Below are 19,827 nucleotides of genomic sequence, written 5' to 3' on the forward strand. Positions count from 1 at the left end.
CTTGTTGCGTGGAGACCAGATAGCTAATTATCGAGTTATTTTAATATTTTGATAAAGACAAAGAGTCACGCAATAAAATCATTACGAATGTCGCATACCATTCCTTTGATGTTCAAATTTTTATATTGATACTAAGACATTACCTATCTATTTTTGTACCATAAAGACTTTCCTGGAAATCTAATTAATTAATTAGGAATGCTTTTAAATTCTTGAAAGTCAATTTTGCCAAAAACAATAATTTATGTATTAAATGATTTCGAAAGTAACTCACCAAAATGAATCAGTCAATCTGCTACGAGTAATTTAAATCAATATTGTAATTGATTTTATTATAAATACAATAAAACGAATATTGTGGCATAGCAGGACTTGTCTATATAACACATGTATGACAGGATGTCGATCTAATCGCAATATAACTAAAGATTTAAATTTTAATAACTATTTTAAAATTAGTTATTAAATTTCTATGTCAACATACCTGTGATAATTAATTATTTTCAATTAACAGTGTAAGTGTCTTTATAACGTTATTTATTATAACGCAAACTTCTCTATAACGTAAACATGAGGAACATATGTTTTGTTTAACACAAACCCCATACATTAATTTACTCTTTATAACGCAGAGCCACACTCTATTACGAAGAAATATTTTCATATTTAGACATGAACAATATACTTAAGTATAATTGTTTTTATTATCAGAATACCAAACTAAACTATTGAGGTGCCGAAATTTCTAAGAAAGACACCTGAGGTTATACCAGCCTTCTCGCCTTTGTTATTGTTAATTGCATTAACACATGTCCCTGTATTTTTAGATTACATTGCCTGTAGGAAATTTTGGTCTCAGTTACTAAACGCACCATATAAATTATTGTAATTGGTTAAATTTGGTGTATTTTCTCTTCCGTCCGTATAACGAAAACTCTCCTCTATAACGAAGAAAATGCTCGGTCCCTTGAAATTCGTTATAAAGAGTTTACACTGTATTTACATAATAATTTAAATATATTAATTATTAAGACTTGCAACCTGAATAACTTTATTTTTTGTCATTAAATTTAATATATGTAATGTATACTCTATGTGATAGTTAATGTTTAGTAAAAATGCTGTGGACTTCAGGTTTACAAATGTTGTTTAGTGTTTAATAACTGTATGTATTTAATCAATCTGTTTTCTGTTTCTGTACCAAAAATGAAAAAAAAGTAAAAATTAAAAAAAAAACCCAATTAAGTGATCAGATATCTCAGGCTCCTGTCACTCGTCGCATTTTGTTTTAAGACAGGCCAGTTTTTAAGTCGTTTGTCTAAAATAGTTCACAACCACGGCACTCACTATGAAATCATGAAAATAAAAAGGTATTCACGATCAAAAAAAATTGTAGATAACCCATTTCGCTGTCGTCCGGTTGCCAGAGATAAGAAGGCTTTATGGCTCTACTTTTATTTGTTCTTGACACGCTTCTTGACCTTATCTTTTAGCAATTAAGTTGTCCGGCATTGAACATGTTTACGAATTCAGCCAGGATAGAATTGATAATATCTCCGAGTCTAGATACAATTCAGTCTTTATGACATTGAATTAACATACCTAAACAAGTGTATTTTTCTATGTGGAAAATTCTTCTTATTATCTTAGGATATGACACGTGAAACTTCTTGTGGTGCCTCTCATTACTGTCCAAAATGTCTCCTTGGTCTTGGCCAATCAAAGCAATTGTTTCTCTATCTCTCGTCCTCTCTCACATGTTCTGTACCATTTTTTGTTGGGTTTTTACTGAAAAAGTCTGTGCTGCTGGATATGGAAGATGTGCTCAAGAGATTTATCTACTTATATGTACTAATTCTATTTTTGTCGTGGATTAAGAATTTCAGAATTCTGCGATGTATTCACATCTCAAAGGTCGCGCCCTTTTTTTTATGTTACACTGAAAAGGCAAAAAATTTAGTATCTTATTATAGGCAATAACTTTTAAATAATTACTAAATTTTTCAATGTTAATACTAACCTACTAATACGTTGTTTTTTCGTACTTTTATATGAACATTTTTAATTCCTTCTTTCACGGACAACTTCAATATTCCCGCAACTGACAGCTCGGTAAACATTCAACAAACCTGTCGGAAATGATCAGCTGTACCCTATGTACTAAAGCGATTCCCTTAATTTAATGACGCACTAATCAATTTTAAGTAGCGCTGTATAGCAGCCTGTTTACAGATTACTACTACCAACGCCGAAAAGATAGATTTTAGAACAAATAAAAAAATACTTCAATTAAAATTACACTAGCCAAATTGGATTTTGAATCTATAGATTCCTGCGTATTTTGGCATGACTTTGAGGTTCCAAAACACAGACACAGTGCACGATCATAGCAACTCTCAGCTATACTCTCAAACACATGCGCATACACACACATACATATACACTTAATGTCTTAAAGACTTGTGTTTGATTAGAAATAACACTAAACCTACTTTTTCTCAAAAAACTGTATATGAATTTTGTCTGTAAATAATAATAAAAAATAAAGTTTTTATTATTTATTAATTTAGTCAACTTAACACTTTGTTTACCTAACGGCAATGAGAATCGCTTTATAAGTTTTATCTTAGTGAAAAAAGTAAAGAAATAATGCATAATTGCATACATGATATGAGATTGTATGGAATCTATAAATATCAGCTCACTGTCCATGTGAATATTTCAAAATCGATATTATGCAAACCAAAACCTACGCAATACCGAGCGTTCTTCCTACATAAATAAGAACTTACACCCACCTAACAGTTTAACCCACCTGCATTTTCTATACAAGTTCTGCTTTTTGTTGGCGAAGAAAAAACTTTAATTCATTAAGTCTTTGAAAATAAATGTATTTGAAAATTCAATAACAATTGAGTTATGTGTTAATAAAATCAGTGGCACTACAACCTTTTTCAACTGAGCCATTTCTGTATCAGTTCTATAATCATTTGTCAATTTAATAGGCAAGTAGGTGAACAGCTTCCTGTGCCTTCGACTTTTTGGTGCTAAAGCAAGGTTTCCTCACCGTTCGAATGTTAAATGCGCACATAGAACCTACGACCACAGGGATGAAGGTGGTACGCTGAAGCCACTAGGCCAACAATACCCTGTTATAAGACCATATATTAATTTATATTAAACGCATGCATAGATTCTCACCCCTTCCACATTGCCAATTTTAATTTAACAAGAAATTGTAAAACGTATTTGATCGATAGTATTTATTTAACAAAATGTAATTTTGGCAACTGATTTCATAGAATGAATCACTAATAAGGTTTTTCGTGGAAAAAGCAATCAAACTGTGATGTTACAGGCTAACAAATACGCGTATATATTATATGTTCTATTTATTTATATAGGAATAAAAATTATTGAACACACATTACTAATATTTTTTAATTAATTTTCTGATGAGTTATTTTGTTTTAGCGAGTGCAGCACGTAGAGATGGCGGTGTGTTTTTAATACTACTAATCAACAGATAATTCTGAAAGATCTTTTTCTGCTGTAAACGACGCTTTGAGGACATAGAAGGCTGATTTTACCTATGACAGTCTTCATGTCTTCAAGCGTTAGATACCGCAGCCATTACCCTCACCAATAACAATTGAAACGAAGAAAAATATTAAATTTTTAAATAACAAAACACTTGTCATTGACATGCATGTATTGTGTTTTTTGTATGTACACGACACACTGTTCTCTGTAAGTGTCTATATGTGTTTTAAAATAAATAATTGCGAGTTGAAATTGTGCTAATGTACTAAAAAGTTGTAGGAAGCGAACAAAACTTGTTTTCTGCAACACCGGAAGTTTTGAGGTACACCTAATAGCATTTTAACGCACCACCGCTCACGACTTAGGCTGCCTGTCCACCGGAGAGGAGCGTGGTAGCGGAGCGGAGTTGCGTAGGGTCTGTCCACTTGAGCGGAGCGTGGCTGCGGAGCTGAGCGATAAAGTAATTCGGAGCTTAGTGTCTAACTACGCTTTTCAATATGCGGAACACACTGCGGGCGCTTGCGCCGGTGCTCGCCACGCCGCTTCCTCGCTCCACTTACCGGTTCTGTAAGAATTTTTAAACTAGTTCGCAACTCCTTGTCCACTAAAGAGCGGAGATTTTGTGCAATCCTATTGGTTAATATTTCTCCGTTTCTACGCCCCGCTGCCTCAGTCCGCTCCGGTGGACAGGCAGCCTAGGCCCGTGTTATAACCGAAATTTAAGTTTCTTAGCTAACCATTAGAGCTATTAAATGCCTAAAGTTAGTTCATTAGCAATGTAGTGGGTTTAAATTTTGCCAAATTTAAAGTTATCAGTAATATAAATCTGGAACATATTATTCTTAATTAACGATAATTATTTATTGTTATAAAGATTGCAACGTTCAAATATTCGAATCAAACCGTGACCATGCTATTAAAATATCCATTTAAATAAAAACGTTAATGTGTATTTAAAAGTGTGTACCATAAAAGATAGCTTTTACTTACGGCATTCGTTGTGTACATTAAGAGGCTAAAGGTAGAGGCTTTTCTGTAATAAAATGCTGTCGCTTTACGACCCTCTTTTCTTAGCACGCCGTGACAGAAGCAAACATTCAAAATTAGTTTAGATAAATGTCATTTACAATGCCAGTATCCTAGGGCTAAGCGGGCAAAACCTACGTTATTTTTTTGTATTTATAAATAAACTAGCTGACCTGGCAAACGTCGTTTTGCCATGTATATCATTTATAATAAAAAATAGGGGTTGATCGTAGAGGGGTGTCAATTAGGGGTTGTATGTATTTTTGTATGTTGTATCATAAAAAAATAGAAATTAAAAATTTTGTCTAAAAAATAAATAAAAAAATTTAGGGGTGGACTACCCCTAACATTTAGGGGGATGAAAAATAGATGTTGGCTGATTCTCATAGATACCGGATAAGCACAAAAAATTTCATCAAAATCGGTCAAGCCGTTTCGGAGGAGTATGGCAACGAAAACTGTGACACGAGAATTTTATATATTAGATAGTTTATTTGCAAAAAAGTAGTACATTTAGATCGATTAATTATAAAACACGGCACAATAATTTAATACGTATAATAACTATGTATTGTAAATCAAGGATAATAATTGCTCCAGTTCGAACAATTTGTATGACCCAAAACTTGGCGATTAAAAAGAGTGGTGGAGAGTATCTTGCCAGTTCTTCTTGCCCGCTCTACGCCCTAAACTTGCGAACTGGTAGTAAATGTAAATTTAGAACCAATTTAACATATTTTCTTTTGACGTTCATAAGTGTACTTGGTTACCAATATGAATAAAGTTATTTTGAGTTTGAGTTAAAATAGCTTTATTCATAGATAGATAGATAGAGGATATTGTTTTATTATGCTTTGGTTGCTTTAACTAATTCTTAAGTCTTGGTCTTCCGCATTACATCAATAATTTTTCGTTTATTAGAAGGTACGTTTTCACCTCATAGGTATGTGTTAATCACGCGCATAGAAAGGTTCCATAGATTTATCCACAACCGGGTTTGACCATGGGCGAAATGTTAGGCTTTTCCTTCTCTTCTACTTCTCATTCCTAGCAATACTAGAAACGTCAATATAAAATTATTTATTTCAGATAATAACACAATATGTTAGTTATAATGTCACATATATAGTCTAGCTTAATGTTTATGTATTTTATATTTATTTCGTAATCCTATAGCTAACAAAAATTATACACAAAAACAAATTATTACTAAAAGTATTGCCAAAGATGGAATACATAATATTTACAAAAGGAAAAAAAATAAACAAAAATTATTCAATACATTTAACTAATACCTATTTGGCTGTTTTGTGTGTTGGTGTAAAAGTAAGGGTATGTACGTGAAGGTGCGTATGTGGGATATGCTCATGATGCAAGAGATTTTGCGCTATGGATATTATAATTACTCCTTTTATATGTTTTATAGGAATAAAAACTTACATATTTCAACATTTTGTCAGAAAACATTTTGTTTTGCCGCCCGCCTAATACCTATTATGTTTGAAAAATGCAGAATGCGTGCGTCTAATCTACCATAGATTATAAATAAGTTCGATGTTCTATAACTTATCCGTGACACATGTCAAAAAAGAAATTCCAAGCTGTGAACCGTCACGCAACACCAAGAAATAGGTTATTTTGCTTGAAATTCACAAAGTTAATTATTCACGGATACAGTTTTGTATATTAATTTAACACGAGGTAAACGAACGCTAAGCAAAAATTTGGGTCATTGTGAAGTCTGAAAACTTAAAAATTGCTTAAACAAACGAAACTTTGGGTTAAGCAATTCCATCTAGTTGAGATTCGAACCAAGCCACTGAGCGCTTAAACTAACAAACTCTTTAGCTTTATAATATTAAACAAATATCGTATAGAATCTTTAAAAATCTCGAAAAAACTAATTACATAAAACGATTTCTTAATTAATAAACGGCACAAATATAAGAGTCTTTCCTCTAACTTTGATTTAGTTCCCTTTGGAGTGGAGACTCCGTGTGTTCAAGTGCACAGGCGCTTATTAAAGATTTAAGTTGGCGCCTAGGAGATAGTATCGGTGACCCCAGAGCTGGTACTTTCCTGGATCAACGAATAAATATCGCAATACATCGAGGAAATGCTGCCAGCGTTAAAAGTACACTGCCACAGGGAATCTTTTTAAATTTGTTTTGATTATTTGTTTACTTGATTATAAATATGAAATATGTTTAATAAAAATATTAATTATTCATCCCAACGACATTTATAATTTCGTGTTCATTAATATGATGTTAAACGTACCAGTATTGAGAGACGTAGGGTTGAAGCAAAAATTAAGGCTGTTTTTTATAGAACTGGAATGTTTCTGTTTATATAACATGAATTATCTGATATATATGGCAGGAATGACAGAGTAATAAAAATAGATGACAACACAATAGATTATGTATCAGAATATCTTTATTTAGGTCAACTGATATCCAACCATGATTCAACTACAAAGGAAATAGACAGAAGAATTGGAAATGCATGGAAGAGATATTGGTCCCTAAAAGAAGTTATGAAAAATAGTCAAACAAGCATGCACATCAAGAGAAAACTTTTCAACATATGCATCCTACCAATTCTTACATACGGCTGTCAAACATGGGCACTTACCAAAGCACAATGCGAAAGATTAAGTGTAACCCAGAGAGCCATGGAAAGAAGCATAATAAAGAAAAGAAGAATTGATAAAATTAGTAACAAAAAATTAAGAGATAAAACAGGGTTTGCTGACGTTGTGCATAAAACAAAATTACTAAAATGGAAATGGGCTGGACATACCATAAGAGGAGCAGAAAAATGGAGCAAAATCGTTACACTATGGCAACCAAGAGGCCATAAAAGAAACAAAGGTAGGCAATTTAAGAGGTGGGCCGATGAAATCGTGGAAATGGCAGGAAAATCTAAGACCTGGACAAGATTGGTTTACAATAAGAAAGAATGGAGGACAATGGGGGAGGCCTTTGCCCGTAGGCACACAGAATCGTTATCATAGATTAAGGAAATAACAGTTATAATGTATATATTTTGTATTCTGATATAAGGCTAATAAATAAATAAATAAATAAATAAATAAATAATCTGATATATATATTATTCGATCATGCTACATACAACTTGTATTTAGAATTTTCTTAATAAAGTTAATTAATAATAATACCAATTAATAATAAGAAATTTAAAAAGTTTGGTCTCTGTGGCAGTGTACCTTTAACGCTGGCAGCATTTCCTCGCTTATTGCGATACTTATTCGTTGAGCGAGAAAAGTAGCTCTAGGGTCACCGGTACTATCTACTAGGCGCACACTTAAATCTTTAATAGGCGCCTGTGCACTTGAAACCACGGCCCAAAATATTTTGTGACTTGTTAGATTATTTTTTGCTTTTAATTATAACATCAACGTACACTTAACACAGGGATATGTGCACAGTACTGTCTACTGTCAGTTGCGTGTAAAGCAGACTTTAACTTCTTTAACCTTATAACCTAATTACAACGGTGACTTCACTTCTCATAAAAACCGTGTTAGAGCTCATTTACATTTAATTGTTTACTGTACTATTGCTTTTGTTCTTATCGCAAACTTTACGTAAAATTGGATTAACTTTTTGTTTGGTAATAAGCATTTTTAGCAGAATAATGTAAAGTCTACCATAAAAATTTTACGTTGACCTACTATATACTTTAAGTATTGCTAGAGTGTTTGAAAAATCCAAGTGTTCCAAGAACTCGGTTGCTTTATTTTTCACCTTCCTTCATAATTGATCGATTGTACGTATTGCTACGCGTTTTTGCTCTGCGTTCAAATTTATTAAACATTAGGATTTTTCGTATAAATTCTTGTCTTCCTTGGCGCAGGCCAAGGTTGTGTTCGATACCAAGGGCCACAACCAGTCTGTTGCACAGATCCCCGTTAACACAGACGTTGCGCATACTGAATGCTGTCTTCGACACTATCGACATCCTTATACGAGTATGTTCGCGGAGTGAGTCTACTGTAGCGTCATCGTGTATTTTATCTATATATATAAAAATGAAACCCGTTTTCCGTTGTCACGACATAACATGAAAACGGCTTGACCGATTTGACCAATTCTTTTTTTATAAAATTCTTTTTTTAAAAATTTAGTGAAAAAGTCTAAAAACAACACTTTTCTATATTCCCATACAAAAGATTCGTAATAATACTTAAAAGTCAATTTGAACTTTAATACCAAATCATAAAGTTTAAGTGTTAGTGGAGGGGTTCCGGGAAGGTAAATTTTTATTTTTTGACATAATGTATTTATTGTCTTATCAACTTTCTTTTTTTATCTTACTAGCTAGACCGGTGTCTCGAATAGCAGAATAAATATTTAAAAAAATAAAGAATCGACTGTTAGGCGGTACGATGTACGCCAGGCCAGCTAGTATTATATATTTTTTCGTTACTAACGTATTGGCCTAGTACGGAAAGGATAATGAATATATTTTTGAGAATATACATATAAGAAATAAATAACGAATAGTGCTGTCGGTCGTAGCACAAAGTAAACTCATAGGTACATCCTGAGACCACTCGGAATATCTCTCTAATAAGGCAAGCTCTCAAAAGCGAAAATCATGTTTTTCAACATTTTTCATTAATAGGAGTCTGTTCATAAAAGCGTTGTGCTATATAGCCTATCTTGCTTGGTGATAATGAAAATTTTGATTTTATAAAGTATTTGTAAAATCGTTTTTATCCTTTATCCACGACAAATCTGTTTCTTTATACTCGGATATTATTTACCTATTAATAAAGCACACTACATACATAACATACACAATGCATCTACACTATAGGTTACAATTCATCTTTTCTAAAATATATGGACAATTACGGTAAACATAAACTTTACAACAAATAAAAAAATATAAATATTACATTCCAAGCACAAATTTTTTACTAGTGATTTCCTATTTAAAAAAGCTTTTTCTCTTATATTAACTCTCAATTCTTCAAATTGATATTATTACACAAACGTAATTTGCTGTCGTTAACGAATGCTATATGCAAGAATATTACTATGTTATCACTATGTTACCAGTCGATCATACATAATCACGTAAAAAAGGAATTTATCCCAAAAGTTCTGATAACGCATACAAATCCCGAAAAATCCTTCGAAGAACTGTGATATTTTCTTCTCTGACATTTGGTTTTTCCCATGTGATAAGTTTTGTAGTTTTGAGAAATAAATTGTGTATATTTAATGTTAAGTTAAATCTGTTTTTGTATTAAATTAAAGGTAATATTCCTTGCCTTCAATTCATATAATATCGTTATAGAAGTTATCGTCCCCGACTCATTTGTTTGGAGACAAAATATTCGTAAATACAGTCGACTCTCGATAATATGACACTCGTTAATTTGAATCTCTCTATAATTTGAATAAAATCAATAATAATTAGTCCCTTCGGTAATTTGAAGTTGAAAAAGTATTATCTTGCTCGCCAACATGCGATAATTTGAAATCCGGTCTTCCCTACTCTCTATAATTTAAAGCGTTTATCATGCACATACCTGTCGTTTGTTTACATACGTGCACAGATTTGTCAATTGTTTACATAAATGAGTCACTCACTCAAAAAAAGATAACAGACTTCTTTTCGAAATAAAAATTTGTGAATAATTGTTAATACATAATAATAAGAATATAGAAATAATAAGTAACAAATTTTGATCAAATTCTTATTTCCTTTAGTCGCCCCTCCCCCTCGTGGTTATTCAAACACTTGTTATTTTGAACTCTTGATAATTTGAAATTTATCTCTGGTCCCTTGAGTTTCAAATTATCGAGAGTCGACTATAACATTATTTTCCTTAAACATTTTCCGAATTCAGTTCAGTAGTTCCACGAATTTCAATGTTAATGATGATTAAAGTTCTACACAGAATTGACCTAATTGTTCAAAAATTCCACTGTCCGGTCATCTTGTCTTTTGTAAGCGTAACGAAACCCGCTTTACTTTACGCAAGTAATTATTAAATTTGACAATGCTTTTAACTTTATCTTTTAACGTTTAAACGACAAAGTTGCTAATAAAGATAGTCATGCCAAAGTTGATATACCTAAACATCGCTTTTTGACCTAAATATTTTAAAACGATTTAGTATTATTATTTCAATTATATCTTAAATGCCCCGTTGGGGGTGACATGCCTTTGAATAATATACATTAAAAAGTATTGTTTGCATTTAAAACTACTTATAAAAGAACGGACTAAAGATACTGCTACCTACCATCGCGTCGGCGGTTTATCATATAAAATATACATTACAGTTGCATCTATTAAGTTTTTTGGCATTGTTGGCGTCGCGACGTGACGACCCCATCGCTCACTGGTGAAATAGCTTGTGACAGGTTATTTCACCAGTGTAATCAGTCAATCCTCATAGTAGTGGGAGTGCCATACTTTCGGACTTTGACAAATTAGACCAGTGCCGATAATTTTTGAAACCTAAAAAAATAATAGTAGGATGAAACCTATTGGAAAAGGAGGAGAATATTATAAAAATTAAAGGAAAAATAAATTACGGGCGATCTGAGGTCGGGAAGGGGTAGGAGGGGGGAGTTTTAAGGGTAAAAAACGGTTTATCTCGATTTCCGGCAAAACTAAGTCCCATCGAAGAAAGTTAAATGGCAAAGTTGTAGGTAATAAAAAGATCTAAAACTTTTGTATTCACACATTTTTCACATAACCTCAAAATTTATGTGAAAAATTCAAAAAACCAAGTTTTTGGTTTTTAATTTTTATCTTTTACAAAAAATAATTTTTTTTAAACGAAATTTGGTGAAAACTTACCTATCTATGTCCCAAATACGCTGTAATTTATTTGATTAAAAATATTTATTTGTTCACCTTATTTTGAATTAATATCGAAAAAACACCCTAATTTTCAATCGAAAATTCTGACGTCAAAATTTCAGCTTTTTTCAAAAAGTTGGTGTGCTTTCAGTTCGTTGAAATCTCTACTTTCCTATGGTAAAAAAATATATATATAAATATTACCATAGTAAATCTTCTCAGAAAACGCAAAAAATCGTATGCAGTAACGCCCAGACCTGTCATCCCCTTCCTTACTTCTCTACGGTGAAGGAAAACATCGCGAGGAAACCGACATGTCATAGACCCAAAAAGTCGACGGCGTGTGTCAGGCATTGGAGGCAGATCACCTACTTGCCTATTAGATAACAAAAATGATCATGAAATATATTCAGAAATCTGAGGCCAAGACCTAAAGAGGTTGTAGCGCCACTGATTTTTTTTGTTTGGATCAGTTCTTGCAGCTGTTTTTACATCGGACATCGAGATTCCACTCTTATCACCTCGACGTCCGTCGTTTCAAAACTGAGCGTTATATAATGCAGTTTATGCCTCTAAAAGGCCGGCATCGCATTCGCGACCGCTCTGGCATTGAGCGTCCATGGGTGATAGTATCACTTAGCGTGAGCCTTTTTCACCAGATGCTAAGTCATATGCCTGCCTTTTGCTGCCTATAAAAACAAATGTTTTTGAAAAAATATTGTAAGTTAGATATTGTAAGATCTGCAAATTGTTTCCAATTTAAACTGAATAGAGCACGACTTATTAATGAGTTACAAGAAGTATTGAATCGTGACAATTCCAAGAATTGATAATTATATAAAAGATATAACTTTTGAAGCGGAGCTTTCAAGTGGAACTAGTTAAAGTTTTAACGGCATCTGTCAGACATCGAAAGAGCATTGAACATTGGTAGCTTTTCTTACATTGATAATGACTTTAACTTCAATACACACAACCTTATCTCATTTATCTATATATAGTATATATATACAAATGAATGCCTATTTCCCTTGGTCATGGCAATACGCGTGAACGACTGGACTGATTTCGCTAATTCTTTTTTAGTTGTGTTTGTTACTGTCAGAAGAAGGTTCTAAAGAAAGAAAAAATTGCGCGGAAAATTAGAAAATTTAAGAATACTAATCACAATATTAAGTATTAGTATTTATTCAAGTAATCCTGACTTTATGTATATTTCTTTTCTGACGTTCATAAGTGTACATTATGTTACCTATATGAATAAATGATTTTTGACTTTGACTTTGAATACTAAGAATGAAAACAACATATCGTGACTACGGTCTCGCATTTATTGTGCCTCTTAGGTAAATCACTCAATTAAAACTTAACCTTTTCTATGGATTCTGTATTTTATAGTCGTATCTTAGCTTGTAACAAGATTAGAGAACGTTCGTGATCTAAAATCGTGCACGTTTTATATAATAAACAAATCTTTTTACAAGGTGTCGTAAGACAAGATTTGTATTCCTCACTGTAAGTATTTCTAGAACTACGAAGCCGGATCCAATGGGTACTGGTTTTATTCCCCTAAGGAAACGCCCAGCACTGAGCATTACATCTCGCTTTAGCATCCAGTAAATGTCAAATTGACAGATACCGAACAATATTTTGAGATTATTAAGATTTTTTAAGCATCATATATTATGATTCTTATACATTTGTTAATTGTACAGGAGTCGATTTGTGGTTCGAGTATATTTTAGTATACTAACCAAAGAATTTTGTGTTATCGTGGGGGGGTAATCTTTGGATCTACTGATCCGATTTTGAAAATTATTTCACTAAGAGTAGGCCACGTTATAGTAGGCTTTTCTTTCGGAAAACGTTTCTTACGAACGCTGTTACGATACATATTTGAGTTCTAGAGAAAAGTTCAAGAACATTATCGCTACATAAACGTAACGATATATGTCCCAACAGTATAAGTCTACTAATAACTAGTAAATACACTGAATTATTATCTCCAGATGTCTAATACACAACCTGGAGTAAACAAAGATTAATATGGGTCTTAGTAATAAATCTAAACATCTTATTTCCAGAGGGAGCTGTTCGCAGCTAAAGCTGACAGCAGCACAGTAGACCGCAAGCTATCGTCTTCATCAGCCGGAAGTATGAAGAACAAGTGGCTTAAGGCTTTTAGGAGTTTGAAGCCTCCCAGCGCACCGCCGCCACATGGCGCTCCAGATAAGTAAGAATTCGTTTATTTATATACCGTTCATATTTAATTTATTTATTAATTAATATTTCATACTGCATTTAATTGATTTTAACGAGAAAATGCTTTAGAGTTATTACATAATACTTAATTTATTGGTGTGTTATAAGTGCTCGTGGGTTCGTGCCTAAACACGCCAATAATAAATTAACTAAAAGATCATTAAGGCAAAAATTTAAAAAACAATTTTAATAATGTATTTGAAAGATCAATTCGAATTTGTACGGAGACTAACCTTTTTGACAAATAAAAAAAACTTATTGAATTTGAATCTACAAAAATATATGGCACTAACTGGCAAAATTTATTTATTGAAGTGAAACTTCTTTAGGCGCATGAGGGTAACATTTTTAAAAAACGTCACGAAGATGTGCATCGTTTCTGTCGAAGAAAAGGAAGAGAGCTATTGAGACCGATTGAGAGAGAGTGAGAATGGCGAATTAACTTATAGAAATTATATTTTTAAAATTAAAATTTCGTAAAGAGAATTGATGAAATTTAATTAAATTAGTATTTTATATTTTATGCAAAATAATTTATTGACATCTCAAATGACGAATTGTTAATTAAAATGCCACGTGTTTTTATTATCGAAGAAATAAATTTAAATATGTAATTAAATTTATTATTTATATTGATTTTCGACACTTTTAATATTTTAATGACAATTAAATTCATTAAATTCCTAACATATCTTCCTTTTTCTTTTTCTGAAATCTAAAGTTTTAGATTTGTTTAAATATGAACAAGAGTTAAAATTAGTTTGCCAAAGAAGTTTCACTTCTGACATGTGTACTTTGTACGCACGCACTTTTTTTTTTAACTAGAAATTGGCAGTTTTTAAACAAATTATTTGTGTTGATTCAAATTCGTTTATTATGCAAACTATACCACATTTATGGACACGACAATGACAACAATTTAATAAATTATTATAGGCTTCTAACTTAAATGGCAATTAATTACAGTAATTAATCAAATAATATTAGTAGTATATTTAAATAGGTAGTATGTTTTAATAGACATGGCTTATAATCTCCATGATTAATGATTTGCGTTTTAAACAACCAAAAAATACATTTAGACAATAATCAGAACTGTCTACAAAAGTGCTACGCATATTTTCATTCGCCAAACAAGTTCTTTTGATATAACAAGTACATACATTGATTGTTTCTTTATTTAATAAAAATAGTATTTATGAACTTAAAAAAATATTTTTCTTTTTAAACTTATGAACTAACTGTAAAAGCTTTTTACAATGTATAGATTCCTTATAATGTAACTGTGCTTTATTACAACATCACAGAATATATACTTCTATAACTATGTAAATTTACGAGTTACTGTAATAGCTAACTTTGAAAACACCTCCAAAAACGTTATCGTCAAATGAAGTATGTATCATATTTGTACACTTAAACGTTTAATTTAAAATTATTTAACTTGATATACGCGACGATGTCTAAAATGGTTAAGCGTCGAGAATATCTGTTTTATTTTTAAATCACTGTTAATTGTAACAAAAAAAAAACTATACATTGCCGTAGATTTCTTCTCTTCTTCCTCTTTCTAAAAATTTATAATTTCTTCGTGGAACCTTCTGTATCCACAAATTCAAAACTAACAAATCATGATCATGATCATTTATTTATCTAATAGGCAAGTAGGTGATCAGCCTCCTGACTCATGCCATCGACTTTTTTTTTGGGTCTAAAGCAAGCCGATTTTTTCACGATGTTTTCTTCACCGTTCGAGCGAATGTTAAATGCACACATAGAAAAAAAGTTCATTGGTACACAGCCGGGGATTGAATCTACGATCTCAGGGATGAGAGTCGCTCGCTGAAGCCACTAGGCCTACACTGCTCTGCAGTTTGCAGCTCAAGAACATATAATAGCTAAATTATGATTTACTTAATTACGTTCTAAAACTTTGCAAAAAAAATCTATAAATATATAGTTGAGTAAAACGACGAAACATTTTCTCTCAACTGATCAATTGATTGCATCCTGCAAACACTTTGCCAGATGCCGGAAATGACATTTTCATTTAAATGTTTGATTTCCTTTCCATATCTACTTGAAAGTCAGTTTTCATATTTGTTTTTGTTTCGTTTATTTATTATTAATCATACTATAAAGTATTTGTATATAACGTTGACCAGTTATGTGTATGTCTTTTGGCAGATCGATTTAATTAGGCATTAGAGGGTTTATTTTATCATATACACTCGGCGTCAAAAAAATCGCACCTTTCCTAAAATTCGTGTCAAGCGATCATAACTCCGAAGATCCTTCCTGTACTCTATCATTATTAGTATCATTTGAAAGCTAATGTAATACCTTATTTGAAAACGGTAGGAAATTGGCCACCACCCCCATTAAAAAAGAAAATGCTGGGAAAATGTTAAACAATGTGTATTCTGATTAAAATTACAAATAAAAGGAACAATACAAAAATTAAAATTAAACAATGACAATCCTTAAAAATTAGTCTTAAAACCTAGTGTTTCCTCCTTTATCCCTCCGACCAGCTTCCAAGCGGTCAGTCATGGACCTGATGAGCGTCACGACGTGTTCCTGGGGAATGTTGTCCCACTCTTCGATGACGGCATCTCGAGGCTCATCGAGAGTGGCAGGAGCTGGATTACGGGCCCAAACTCGCCGTTTCAGCTCGTCCCAGAGGTGCTCGATAGGATTGAGGTCGGGGCTTCTTGCTGGCCAGTCCATAACCTTGATGCCAACTCGACGTAGGTAGTCCTTGACAATCAAGGCTGTGTGGCACCGGGCGTAGTCGTGCATGAACTCGAAGTTGGCGCCGACAAAACCTGCACATGGGACCACATGCTCCTCCAAAACCTCGGTGATATACCGGTGGGCAGTCAGAGACCCCTGGCCGCGACCATCTCCAGCTCTGGAGACGCACACGAGGTCTATCTTGCCGTCGATAAAAATACCGCCCTAGAACATGCAGGATCCTCCTCCATACCCGACGGTTTCCACGGTGCAGGCTGGTGTGAAACGCTCCCCTGGACGCCTGTTGACTCTCTTAGGCATGTTGTTGGTGTACAGGCACACTCGGGTTTCGTCGGAGAACAGGACATTCCTCCACTGGTCGAATGTCCACGGCACGTGCGTTTCGTAAAATCGCTTCCTTTTCGTCCGGTGGATGGCAGTCAATAGGGGACCTGTAGCAGCTCTCCGGGGCAGCAAATTCTTCTCTTACAGCCTTCTTCTGATAGTGGAGACGCTGTCAGCTGTCCTTCGAGTAGCTCAAAGTCGCTGCTGCAGCTCCACAGCGTTGAAGAAGCGGTTCCGCAAAGACGTCGACACAATGGAGCGATCACCTCTGACGGTAGTGCAGCGACGTCTCCCGGATTCATGTCTCCTGATGTAACCTCCTGTCTCTTGGAACCGTTGGTATACCCGTTGCACTCGAAATCGGCTGATTTTCAGTTGCCGAGCAACTTCAACCTGCCGAAGTCCGATTTGCAGTAGGGCCACCACTTGAGCTGCTTCTTTGCCATGGTATCCATTTTCACTGAGTTTTTTCTTGTCGAAGCTCTTCAGGAGTGACCTCTGTGACGTCTGGATAGCGAATAACCCATAATTGACTTTTACCCCCTCGTTATATACGCGTCCAGGGTGGTACAATTAGTTAGCCTCCAAACGCGTACATCGCCACTTTTTAATCAAAGTGCTGATGATTTGTGGTTTTTGATTTTCCCTAAACAAATGATTTTTTTTTGAAAGCTTATTAATTAAGCTTTTAATGATACTAATAATGATAGGGTACAGGAAGCATCTTAGAAGTTATAACCGCTTGACACGAATTTTAAGAAAGGTGCGATTTTTTTGACGCCAAGTGTATTAGGCACTATGCTTAATAATCTAGTTTAGGTTTGCCATTCTCAGCCCAGAGTTCATTCGTCTGAATTGTAATTTTTCATAAAGAGAACACATAATTAAAACTGGAATGCCGAACAAAAATTTACTTCAATAATAAATGTAACGAAAATGCAATAGAAATATCTCTATATATATATAAAATTCTCATGTCACAATGATCGTTCCCATACTCCTCCGAAAATGTATATTTAGTAAGTCTGAGAATCGGCTACTATCTATCTTTCAAACCATACATTAATACATACAACCCTTTTTACCTCTCTACGATCAACCCTTATTTTTTATTTGTATATTAAAAACTATTGAATTGAAAAATTTTATTCCGGAAAACCGAACAGTCTCTGGGGTAGCATAGCAAAATGTTCCATGTTGGTAATGTACTAAAAAGGTAGGCTAGGCATTAAGGAGAATCGAAGTCCGCGGGGACAGCTAGTAGTGTTATAAAAGTAAATGTTAGGTGTGAACACTTATTTGTTGCCAAAATTTTATTTGCGGAATGAATATCTATTACAAGAACTATTAATATACGAATATATTATTTTTTTATATATAATGTGACGTTAATACGTAATATATATGTAGTACGTTGATATATATGCATCTGGAGTACTTTGAAAGTATCGAAACTTACTACGGGTGAATGGAAAATTAGCAATTCAAAAATACAACCTGTATTGCAATAACGTCCATTCCAAAAGAATTTAGTAGAAAAGCGTTACACAAATATTATATAGGTAAATTAAGACATAATATGAAATAATCAAAGGCACTACAACCTTTTTAGGTCTGGACCTCAGATTTCTGTATCTGTTTCCTGATCATATAGTTATCTAATAGGCAAGTAGGTGATTAGCCTTCGGTGCCTGACGCACGCCGTTGACTTTTTGGGTCTAAGACATGTCGGTTTCCTCACGATGTTTTCCATCACCGTTCGAGGGAATGTTAAATGCGCACATAGAAAGAAAGTACATTGGTGAACAGCCGGGAATCGAACCTATGACCTCAGGGATGAGAGTCGCACGCTGAAGCCACTAGGCCAACACTGCTTATATTATAAATTAAGACTTACCAAAACTAATAAGGTTTGTGGTATATGGACACTATAATTGGTATAAATAACATAATTGATGTTTAAACACCACACCACTATTACTAAAGCATACACTATAAAAACACATTGATTGCTAACACTAATAGGCAAACATCCATTAATTATCCATATAACGACATTGAAAGAAAATAAAGAATCGGGAGTTTAGATTGGTGGCGGTTGGGATGTTCAAATAAATGAAACTCCTTGTTTGAAGCTGTGTCAACTTAATTGTTTAAAACATAAGTTTATAACTAATATTACATTAGGGATTGCGACGCTATACTAACAAAAACTAACTTGACTTAACTTAAATATAAAAAATATAAGTGTAGTCGACCTATTGGACACTATCGCAAACGTAAATGTTGTATTACAATTTGAGTGTATGAAAAACTAAAGTTCACATTTATGACTAAACTGACGTTTTACAATTTATTGGCTACAAGTGTACGATGATTGCTAACATTTGTTTAGCGGTTTTTATTATTAAGTAAAGTAAGAAATCGTCTGTAGCGGGTTTAGTGGGCGACATGTCGGTAAAGTGTGAGGACAAAAAACACAAATAATTATCGTACAGTATTTTATTTAGATTCCTTTTACCATTGATCACTTTTAATCACAACCGAATCAACCACAAATCACATAGACTCAACTCAGTCCAACGTAACATCACCACAATATTCCACTCAATGAGTACTTTCCTCCGTTCTCTGGACACACTGTCCAAAGTCAAGATGGCTTTTCGACCCCACTCGAGGTATTTGCTCGGCTTTGGGTCGTAACAATATTCGTACTTTACGTTACCTAATGATTGTAAATTATGAGTCAATTAAACAATAACAAAACAAATCGAATCATTTTATATTAAGATTCTTAAAAGCAGTAGAAGGAGTCTCAATTATCAACCAAAACCATTCATTTAACTATTAATTCCTTAAGATGTCACATAAACATGGTGTAATGGTTGCAGCTTCTTACAAACATTGTGTAAAACAATTTAGTAATAATGGTGTGGTGTTTAAACACCAATTTAACATTGGCGATGAAAAAGAATAGCGGAGACTTTATGGCCAGTTCTTCTCGTCCTTTCTACGCCCTTGATTTGAAAACTGGCAGTGAATGTAAAATTAAAAGCATTT

General features: G+C 33.5%; 1 protein-coding gene across 12 annotated transcripts in view; it reads left to right on the forward strand.

Moving 5' to 3' along the window:
* The window catches only part of LOC125051319, a 185,084-nt gene that overhangs the window by 137,173 nt on the left and 28,084 nt on the right, over positions 1 to 19,827 (forward strand). For all 12 annotated transcript variants that reach the window (XM_047651545.1, XM_047651547.1, XM_047651550.1 and 9 more), the window contains one exon: positions 13,509 to 13,657. In XM_047651545.1, coding sequence (XP_047507501.1) covers positions 13,509 to 13,657 — 149 coding nt within the window. The remainder of the gene's footprint in view (positions 1 to 13,508; positions 13,658 to 19,827) is intronic.

This window comes from Pieris napi, chromosome 7 (genome assembly GCF_905475465.1).
Source record: "Pieris napi chromosome 7, ilPieNapi1.2, whole genome shotgun sequence".
Lineage (NCBI taxonomy): Eukaryota > Metazoa > Arthropoda > Insecta > Lepidoptera > Pieridae > Pieris > Pieris napi.